Source organism: Anser anser (assembly GCF_964211835.1).
Source record: "Anser anser genome assembly, chromosome: 2".
Taxonomy (NCBI): domain Eukaryota; kingdom Metazoa; phylum Chordata; class Aves; order Anseriformes; family Anatidae; genus Anser; species Anser anser.
The window spans coordinates 78,695,064-78,705,766 of NC_139721.1; the positions used below are offsets into that span (position 1 = coordinate 78,695,064).

The 10,703-nt window shown below is 46.6% G+C and overlaps 1 protein-coding gene across 2 annotated transcripts in view; it reads left to right on the plus strand.

The window, feature by feature from the left end:
* The window catches only part of SLC22A23 (solute carrier family 22 member 23), a 97,903-nt gene extending 87,601 nt beyond the window's left edge, over positions 1–10,302 (plus strand). For both annotated transcript variants that reach the window (XM_083825314.1, XM_083825315.1), the window contains 2 exons: positions 1,346–1,469; positions 6,002–10,302. In XM_083825314.1, coding sequence (XP_083681440.1) covers positions 1,346–1,469; positions 6,002–6,359 — 482 coding nt within the window. In that variant the 3' untranslated portion in view covers positions 6,360–10,302. The remainder of the gene's footprint in view (positions 1–1,345; positions 1,470–6,001) is intronic.
* The last annotated feature ends 401 nt before the right edge of the window (positions 10,303–10,703 follow it).

Consider the following 10,703-nt stretch of genomic DNA (forward strand, 5'->3'; position numbering starts at 1 on the left):
CATGAACCTGGCTGTGTCAGCATGTGAGGAGAGGGTGCACAGGTCACCAGGGGTGGTTATTAGACGTGGGGCAGTGCTTTCTCAGAAAGCCCATACCTCAGATGAAACATTCCCAGTGTGATGTTTTCAATAACAGTCTGAGGTACCAAAGTCACTTGTGAGAAGGAGACTTGGGGGTTTTAGAAGGTATTTCCCCCGGCACCACATCCCAGCCTGAAGTACTGTCATAGCAATGCAGTGACAGGCTGCAGGGGAACAGTGCTACCCTTCTGTACCTGACTGAACAGACCGTCCTTGCCTGGCTTTTCTGAGGCCTGTTCTGCCCAGCACTCCCCAGTCCCTGTGGGGTCAGTGCTGCAAGAAGCACCAGGGAGCCTCGCAGACCCCTGGTTCGCAAGGCACTGCGATCACATCCCTGTCTGCGATGGAATGGTGGTGGGTGCTGGCTGTTGAGCTCCAGGGCTTGCCCACAGCACGATGTGCTCCCCTCCTGGGGCCCAGTGGTCTCTGCAAGCAGAGCTATGTGGTCTTCATGTGGCCAGGAAGGGACCACATGAGCTTGGATAGGATTTCCCTCCCCGGCCTGCAAAAGACGGCGAGCAGAAGTCGAGTGAGGGGTATCACCTTGTCACGGCCAGGAGACTATTTTCTTTACCTGTGTTTAGACATGCTGGGTTTTCTCCCCGTGCATGATTGATGCCGTTCTCTCACGGAAACCTTGCTGCCATTCAGCCGTGCAACTACTGAGCAAGCAGCCTTTTGTTGGAGGCAGGGACTGACGGGGTGCTTCGCCCTCCTTGGCACCACCGTTGCTCACACAGAGCTGTTGGGTGAAGGCTGCCAAGCTTGCAGCTGAGTTTGCAGACCCACCGTTTGCAGGAAATTATCAGGGAGATGGGAGCACTTCTATTTCTCTCCCCGCTTGTCCTGTAAGCCTCGCCAGTGCCCAAGCCACCAAGCTGTACCAGACGTTTGGCAACTCAACGAATGCCGCCTGCCTCCGCTTGTCTGTCAAATGTGGGAGGGAAGTGTCTGGTGCCTAAAAGGCTGCCCAAGGATGTGCAGTTTCTTTTTCCTTGTGTTTTACCTTTTTTGCGGTGGCTGGGCATAAATAATTCAGAGATCGCTGCCATTTTGGGGCATGACATTATGATTTTTTTCATGTATGTTTGTGTCTTGGGTGCTTGGGAAAGAATTTTATAAATACCAGTTTTAAATTAGTATTACAAAAGTGACTCAAATTTTCTTGTTTAGGTAGAATGAGTAACATAGACCTGTTTTCTTCTTTTCTTTCTTGGCGATTTTGCCTCATTCTCACTTTTCGTGCACATGCTTGTCTTGACAGGTATGAGTGACAGCGTCAAAGACAAATTCTCTACTGCGTTTTCCATTGTGGGCATGTTTTCTTCGCATGCTGTTGGAAGTCTCAGCGTATTCTTCTGTGCTGAAATCACACCGACAGTAATAAGGTGAGACATCAGAGTCCCCCCTTGTAAAGGGCAGAGAATAAATTGAACTCATTTTCTTGGTAACTGGCTGTGTAACTTAATGCATTGGGTGGGGTGGGGTGGGGGATCTCCCATAATTAGAGACCACACGGCAATTTCTGGGCCACTTCTTAATCTGGTGTCACTGAAGACAGTCTGCATAAGTAAGTGCCTAGCTGAGGACAGAGGGGCTTTGTTTCAGACGGCGCCACCTCGTATCCCATCATGGTGATTTTCGGCAGGCCAGTCATCTTGTGAATTGCGTTTGTTCACCGTGAAGTATGGTCTAAAGTACTCATCTGAACCAGATCATGTAGTTGAACCATTTTGTTAATTCGCTTGCCCTGTTGGATTTGTACAAGCTGTACATGCGAGCCTACAGCTTGGTATTAGAAGATAAATTAACATCAGTGTGCAGAGAAGGACATGGCTGCAGTCTGCTCTCTGCCTCCACAGGGTAAGCTAATGCAGCTATAGGAGTGCCTCAGTGGACAGGAGGTGTTGCAACATGCAGTCTTAAATGCTGCTGGTGTGTATAGGTGCTCTGAGGACCTGCGATCACATCTCTTACAGCACCGGTGTGTTTTGCCTTTACTACAGACTTGCACTCTACCTCTTCGTCATTTTTCTGTTTGCACCCAGAGGCTCAAAGTTTTTGTGAAGAGCAGCGCTTACATGCTGGGCAACAGCAGAAGCCAGGCGGCTGATCTTCTCTGGAGAGCTTTCCACAAACTGTGTTGTCTGGTTTTTGTACCATTTTATTTATTCACTGTTATCTTTCACAGCACGAGGGCTGTGCTTGTGTGTTCTGGATTATGCTTTCAGCAATGCCACAGCGATTCAGGAGTCCACCCTAACTCCCATTGAATTTCATAGGAATGTAGGCCATAGGGGTGGGAGGGAGAGACAGCAGAGAGAAGAGGATATTTTTTGCTCCCCGCCCCCAATTACATGTTTTTTTCAATAACTTTGCAAAGCTATTACAGCAGAAGTGTCAGATGAGCAGCCAGACTCCTTGATCTATGGCCTTTTCTTCAAAGTTATCTGACTTAGTGAATGTGTTTTGCAGATAACATTATTTCTACAGGGAAGGGAAAGTGTGAGCGTTGTGGAGATTGTACAGCGGCCCAAAACACTAACAGCTATTTACTTACATGCGTGTCAGTCAGTTTGGTCTTTTTATGCCTCTTTAATTTTCTGCTTGTCTCTGAAAGGCGTAGAGATAAGGAGTTGGCCGAGTCAACCAGAAGAAAATCTGCTGAGCAGGGTCAGATGTGCAGTGTGAACTTAGCAGGCTTTTTCCTTAAATCGCTGATGTTGTTACAGGGAAGGGGACAAAATCCTGGCTGGGAACTGAAGTTCTGCTTCCCCCAAGTCTGCTGGGTGACACCAGGCGAGTGACAATAGCTGGGTGTGCCTCAGGGTCCCCATTTATAAATAGGGATGATGACACTGCAGCGTTTTGTGGTCTGTCCTGCCGCTGCAAAACCTCTTGGTAACATCCCCTCAGGGCTGTAATTAGGAGGTGGCTCTCAGGACAGTTCGTAAACACATCTCGGGCTGAGGTGTGGCTAAGCTGTCTGTGTCTCTCATTCTGGTGGGCTGTGGCCACTACCTCATCACCTTTTTTCCAAAATACCACCTCTGGTGCCCCTTGGTGTTGCAGACTGCTCTACTGTGCTTTTGGCTGAATCTTGAGGAGCCAAAAGGAAAAGACAGGTAGAGAAAACTGGGGCTGCCTCTGAGGTTTCCCTGACCAGGGTCTTCCAAACATGGAATTTGAGCTCCAAATGGCTCTAGTAATCCTTCTCTAATAATCTTGATGAGAACGCCACTGCGGGTTGCACGGCTGCTAACGTAGGAACGGGCTGAGGAGAGCATGGTGTCCTCCCTGTCCTCTGCGTGCTGGGTTACTGACAAGTGGAAAAGAGATCTGGTCCACAAGTTCCCACAGGAAAAGGCAGGGAAAAACTGTGGGGAGGTTTCAGGGACTGACTTTAAGAAGTGGCCGAGCTGAGAGGACAAAGCCCCAATAAGCAGCCAGTCCTGAGGTCAGCACTGACCCTGTTCTGTGCAGGGGGATGGACCAGGTCCTCTCCCAAAGCCGCCTCCAACCCGAGCGGTTCTCAGGCTCAGTGGTACTCTCAGCCATGCCATGTGCCAACCTGTGTGCTCAAAGTGGACAAATGGCCAGCCCAAAATAGGATTAAAATTGCTCTGCTCCAAGCAGCACTGAGAAGGGTGAGTCCCTCCTCGTAGGTTCAGCCTGGTTCAAGTGAAGGACATCAGAGAGGATGTCACTATTGTGAAAGACACTGCAGCAGTCGGCAAGAGGAAGCCTTCCCCGGAGCTCAGGGTGGCCTTTCTGAGGACAGCATTTTGGACACAGGCCCCGTCAGGACAGAGCATCGGCTGCCGAGCTGCCTGGTGGCTGCTGCGAAGGCAGCGTGAGCTCCGTCTGCTCCCTAGTGGCAGCACTGCTTCCCTCTTCTGGGTGTTTCCAGCTTTTTTTTTCTCCTAGTATTTGCAGTATAGTCAAACATTATACTAAAAAAAAAAAAAAAAAAAAACAACTCTTCTAGGAGGCACACCATCATATATTTTCAGTCCTTCTCCTGCCAGGTTCTGAGGGCAGTGGATAAAGTAACGCCTGCTCTAATTACTGACACGATGTGGAAAAACTCTTTTTCTCCTCTGAAAGTGAAGCTGCTTGCCCCGTAATGACAGAGCTGACTTTGTTGTTGCCTTTTCCCTGCTTCCTTCCAGTTCCTTTGATATCCTTCCACAGCTGCTTTTAAAACTCACCTCGGGTCCCCCTCGGTTGTTGAGATGCAGTTTAGCCGTAGCAAGCGCTGATGTGAATGAGCCAGTCTTCTGTGCTTAAGGGGCGAGTCCTGCTGATCACTCATGTGAGCATATTAATGAAGCTGCAAGGAGGCCAGTCGCACAAGGGGTGCATTCAGCTGGGCTTCCAAATTGCCATCGGAAAGCTGGCAAGGTTTTAATGAGGGCGTTTGCAATATTGGGGGAAATCGCTGTTATCTGTGAGAGGTGCTTTACCAAGTCCAGGGAATTAAAAGGTACAAAAATGATTTTTTGATCCACTCAGTGTCCTAAGAGCATGTGGGTTTTTTTTTTTTTTGAAAATTATACTTGCTGCACTTTATCAAGTAGGAAATGGTGTATTTTGAAAAGGATTGAGTGAAGATCAGCTTTAACATGATGGGTAGCTGAGAGAATCAGTCAGTCACAGGCTCATAGTGCGGTGATTTCTTGTATGCTCAGCAGTCGGTGAAAGTTTCTCAGGCAGTTCGTTTAAAGCAGTTTGCTTTCTGCAGCTGTCTTCTGCGAGGCCCGGTTATCGTTAACAAAATCACATCTCTGCCACTGTTTGCGGGGTCATCGGGTGGGACAGTCCTGCATGCTCAGGGCTTGGAAAGGCATCAGAGGAGAAGGGAAGGCACTGCGAGGGGGGCTGCTTGCGTAACCCACTGCCAAGAAAGAGCACAGGATCCAGCTTGTGCAAGCATTTCCATTCCTGTGATGGGATGGGGGAAGAGGTCACTCACACTTGGTTTTTTCTTTAAGCTTTAATGTGTGTTCACTCTCTTTTTTTGGTGTGCTTGTATTTATGATGCCAATATACTGGCATGTTACATTTAATGAATAAGCATTTGCGCCATAAAGAATATTTTTATAAAGCTCCCTATTTACAACTTAAGCATTTTACCAGGGTTAACCTTTTAGTTGCCCCTTGGTGTGGTATGCAAATACACAAGAAAAGCAAGAGCAAAGTGTGGGACCTACCTGAGCTCCTACAGTGAGTCAAGAGGAGGTCTCAGAAGTGAATCTCAAACTCTTGACTTGTTCTCCTGTTCTGAGCACTAGCTATGTTATCTTTTTTTTTCTGAAAATGATGCATGCTGGTACAGCATCAGTGTGTTGGGAGGTTCCAGCCTCAACATGTCTTACAGGGAAAGTGTTTCAGCGCTCAGTGTTTGGTATAGCAGATCAAGGCAGTGGTCTGTGAAGTCTGATCTCATGCCTCTGCTGGCAGTTGGTGCCAGGTACTTCACAGGCAGCCAAAATTGACTTCCACACTTACTGCTTCTTGGTGCGTCTTGTCTAAGCTGGATGCTAAGCAAGATCCGGTTTTCCCTTGCTGAATGTGAGAACACGTGGAAATGGGAATATTTTAGAGGGCTGTCTACGTATTCACACCTGACACTTCTCCTTAAGTGGGTGCAGTTACATGGGTGTGAAAAGATACTTGGGTGAGTGCAGCTATTTTCCACACACACAGCAGCACACGGGCAGTGATGATCTACAACAGCAAAGCAACTCCCTCCGGGGGCAATCGCGCAGCATGAAAGCCGTGAGAAAAGCAGGTTTGCCTCCGAGATTTCAGAGCCCAGGTGCCAAAGACGCTTGCCAAACAGGATAGTCTGGGGTCCCAAGGCATTTGGGTGTTTTTCCAGCGCAGGGCCCGGCTCTCACCTCCGTTGTGTTTGCAGGGGAGGCGGGCTGGGGCTGGTGCTGGCCAGCGCGGGCTTCGGCCGCCTGACCGCCCCCATCATGGAGCTGCACAACCAGAAAGGCTACTTCCTCCACCACGTCATCTTCGCCTGCTGTACGCTCATCTGCATCATCTGCATCCTGCTGCTGCCGGAGAGCAAGAACCAGAACCTGCCCGAGAACATCCCGGACGGGGAGCACTACACCCGGCAGCCCCTCCTGCCGCACAAGAAGGGGGAGCAGCCCCTGCTCCTGACAAACTCTGAACTCAAGGACTACTCGGGCCTCCACGACTCGGCGGCTGTGAGCGATGGCATCTCTGAGAACACCACTGCCAACGGGATGAAGTCTATGTAACTGTAACTGGGTGGATTTTCTCCTTTTTTTTTTTCTTTTTCCCCTTTTGTGTTACCTTCTCTTTCTTTTGTATTTTATTTGATGCTGTTGTGCAGGAAGAGCAGACCTTTGGGCAAAGGTGTTTTGCACAGGTTTTACAAACCAGTGACGGAGCAGACGCACTCTTGGGAGGATTCAACTCTGCTGCTAAAGCGACTTGTAGGAATTGTCAACCGTTGTGCAGATTGCTCTTGAAAAAAATTATGGGGGAAAATAACTCATCTGAGAAAAGACCTGGCTGGAGGTAGCCCTTCAGAACTCTTTTTTTCCTGCCATTAAATACATATATTTATTTTGATTTGTTCTCAAGAAGCACTTTATTTCCTTTTCCTTTCATAGATCACAAAAACGAAGCCATCTTATTACAAGAGGTGCAGCCATTCCAAGAAAGAAACCATGGGGGGGGGTGTTTTTTTGTTTCCTTTTTGTGTTTCTTTAAAGGAAGGAGGTATCACCGCAAAGTTGAATTGACTGATATTTAGACTTGTGCAATGTTGTTCTGCCTGTCTAGAAAGTCCAAGCGCCCAGGTTGCCTGCTGTGTTTGTATACACCAAAAAAAAAAAAAAAAAGAATCAAAGCAAAACCTGTTGTGACTCAAACTCTGACTGCATTTTAGGCAGGTTGTGTTTCTTTTTATAGCCCATGTGCATTTAAAAGTTAATTTTCTTTTCCTCATCGAATGCAGTGAAGAAAATCCTACCCAAACAAGCTGATTTTTCAATGAGAATCAGCCCTATGCATTTTAAGATTCCATTAATACATTTTAGACTGTTCCTGCTGGTGTTTAATACTAATGTAGATGATGTAAATGATTTGACCAATGATGCAAAAATTAGTTTTGTCAAGAGTGGCTTTAATTACCAGGAGGTCTAGAATCTGTGATTGACAGCTCCAGGAGAAGAGCATAAACCAGCAGGGACAAAAAATAAGGAGCATTGGCTATGGTCTGTACTTTTTATTTCCAAAGGCAGCACAGCTAGGATTCCCTCTCCTGGGAAATGAGCAACCTGGCATTGCCCTGCCTGTTTTTAGAACCAGAGTTTTTGTTACCTATTTAAGTGGACAAAACTTTTAAGTGACTGTCAGAAAGGAATGAATTGATAACCTGTGAATAACGATTTAAGGTTTGTTGTTGGCCGTCTTGGGTCTTTTAGAGATGGTTTCTGGTTCTGACCCAAGAATACATGGTGAACTCACCTGTATTTCCCTCCTTCCCCAACTGCTCTTGTAGGATATTTTTTTTCAGCTAAAAAAAAAAAAAAAAGTAAAATTGGATCGATCCCACTCTATGATAAGCAAAACGAACACACGATTTTTCGTGTATTGTGCAGATGGTACTTTGATAATGGCCACTTGACTTCTCTCCTCCAGTCCCCAAACCAACTCTTTGCTTTGGCCATTGGCTTTCGGTTCTCACCGTGTGATGACTGTGAGGATCTTGTTCAGTGCAAGGACTTTGTGAACGAACAGCTTTCTTGCACTGTAGTTAACCTCCCTCCTCTCCCTCCCTCTTTTCCTTTTTCACTCAGGCCATCCATTTGTGATTGCTCAGTAGTGCGGACATTTGAACAAACAGAGCAGCAGGATGTCGATGTTGTATTGCGTGTCCATATGATTGCCACTATGTTTGATGTAAAACTTTCGTTCACAAGCATGGGAAGCGCTCATTTGCACTTTCCTCCTCTACCCGCCCTGCCCCTTGCTCCTTTGCTGTATATATATATTGTCTACTAACTACTGTACCTAACAATTTCCATCCTCCGTTAGGCTGCCAATGTCCTCTTACAGTCCCCAGTAAATCAGAGAGATGCTCCTGGGCGGGTGCTGAGGTATGTAGCACGTCTCAGACGGTGCCAAGCACAGGAGGACAGGCAGACCTACAGAACCGACAGAGACTGTCGTGTTCGGGATAGCGATGTTGTCCTAAAGCTGCTAATTTTTGTACAGAGGATGTGGACATTTGGGTTCTTCCTGAGCCCGGTAAGAAACACTGGACCAGTTGATGGTAATTTTGCCCAAAGTTACCCTACTGTTTTTTCACCTTTGCTAGGCTTGCTTGTTACACTTCGGTTTTATTGCCCAGCTTGAGAGCGGCCATTTCCCTCTTTCTGTTCTGTGCTGAGACTTCCGTGATCCGTGCTCACCTAAAAAAACAAACAAACAAGGCCTTTCAAGTCCACGCAGTATCCACGTGCCAAATTCGTGCAATACCTTTTGCCTTCGATATCAGATGCTTGTGGCAAGCCACACACATTGGGGGGAAAAAAGGAGGGTTCACAAGGAAAACCGGCGGAGCAGAACAGGTCTTAACGGAGGAGGAAAAGGTCTCTGTGCGTGTGCACTCAAGCTGCAGTACGGCTCTAGTGACCCATTCACAAGCCTACTGAACTGGCCGCTTCCAGCACGGCTAGCGGTCCCGGTGTGCTGTTGTCCACAGCGCTTTATCGTTTCCTATTCTGGTGTTTGCTCTCTGACGACAGGCGGGCCCAGGGAAGAGAATGGTTGTTTAAACATATCAACGTTTATATAATAAACACACTAGGTGACAGGAACACTTGGCTTTTTTTCTTTTTTTTTTTAATAATTTCTTATGAAATTTACTCGATTTGCTGCTTTTTTTTTTTTTTTTGGTCTGAAACCAGGTACTGATCTCCTGCAATGTGGGGAGCTCCAACTTCTTGTGCTGGTCTGGCCCTCCGCCTCTGTCATGACAATAAAACACAAAATTGGTAGCTTATCTTGCTGAAAAGTTGAACAACTGTTTCCTTCTGTTTGGTTTTTGTTCTTTTGTTTCTACACACACACGCACAGCTGAAAAGCTTTTAAGTGTGGGAGAGCTCTCTGAGGAGGGGACAGGCAGCTCAGTGTGGCAGCAGGGCAGAAATTAAATGCCTGGCTGCTCACCGAGCTCTGCGTCAGGACAGTGCTCTGCACGCCAGCCAGGCCGTCGGCTCCTCCATCGTCTCTCCTCTGTAGCCATCACCGGGAACTGCTTTCCTCCGACGGCCGTTTCTGGCCACCACAGCAGAGGAAGCCCTCAGAGCGGTCCTGTCCATGTCGGTCTTTTTCTGTGAACCTTCGGTAACCTCTTAAGTCCATCTGTGGATTTTTCTTCTCTCTTTTGGTTTAGCATTTAAGGGCTTTCTTCCTTCTTTGTTACTTCAAACAAAAGTGTGAAAGTGACATTATGCTTGATCTGGTTTTCTTTCCTTTTAAGATTTCTGCAATGCTTTTGTTGCCAGACATACTGCAAACAGATAACGACAGTGGGGAAAGCTGTCATCTGTTTGGGGGTGTTTTGTGGCAACTCCGAAAGGGTTGTCTGATTTACCTTGCAGTTTTGGTGAGCCTGCTTTTTTTTCTGTTTCTTTTTGTTTGTTTGTTTTGTGTTTTTTGTTTGTTTGTTGTTTTTTTTTTTCATGGAAGTATTTTGCTTAACTGTTGCCACTTCCTGGAGCCAAACACTAAAGGTCACCAAATTGGAAGCAGAAGTGCCATTAAATGAACTCTGTGAATGTCAAGTCAAGTTGCGCCTGTAGCTGGCACATAAGACAACGCTATTAAGTGTGGGATGATCTCCCCCACTGTAAGTTTTTTTTAAAGAAAAATGACAAACCTCATTTTAAATGTATTGTGTAAAACGTTTTGGGAAAGGGGTAACAGTGTGTAATGTCTAGTGGGTGAGAGTTCCCTCCCCATTTTGGTTTCTGATGAAGTTTTAAAGAATCGTATTACTGTATGTTTTGAACATGAATAGTCTGGTGGTGCTTCCTCATAGCACAAGCTTAAATTGAGTACTGAAAACAGTCTTACAAGCTAAATGTCTGCATGATGTTACATCTGTTGTACCTACTGAAAAACTTTGTATGTAAATGTACAGAATAAAAGGATGTTGTCCCATCAGTTTGTTTTCCTTGGTCTGTCTCCCTCACCGTGATTTTTGGTGAGCCCTCAACAGAGTCCTACGCTCCTCTAAAACAGAATGAACTGATTTTTAATCAGGCTAATTAAATCAACACACTGATTTGCAACTAATTATCCTTTACATTCAGTTACGGAAGAACAGTTGACTCTACTTCCTGGGCTGTATAAATTCAGATCTCCTCCACCAGCTGCTTTTTACTACTTGCACTGTCAGCTGTGCCTACCAGGTAAGAAAGGGCCCAGTGCTCCCATGCCAAATCCGCAATGTTGATGGTAAGGCTACAGCCCTGGATGTTCAAAACCCCTTCAGAGACAGCAAGAGACTGGCTGTAATCTGGGGTCAAGTATCAGCAAACTTTGATTACAGTTTTTAGTTGCTG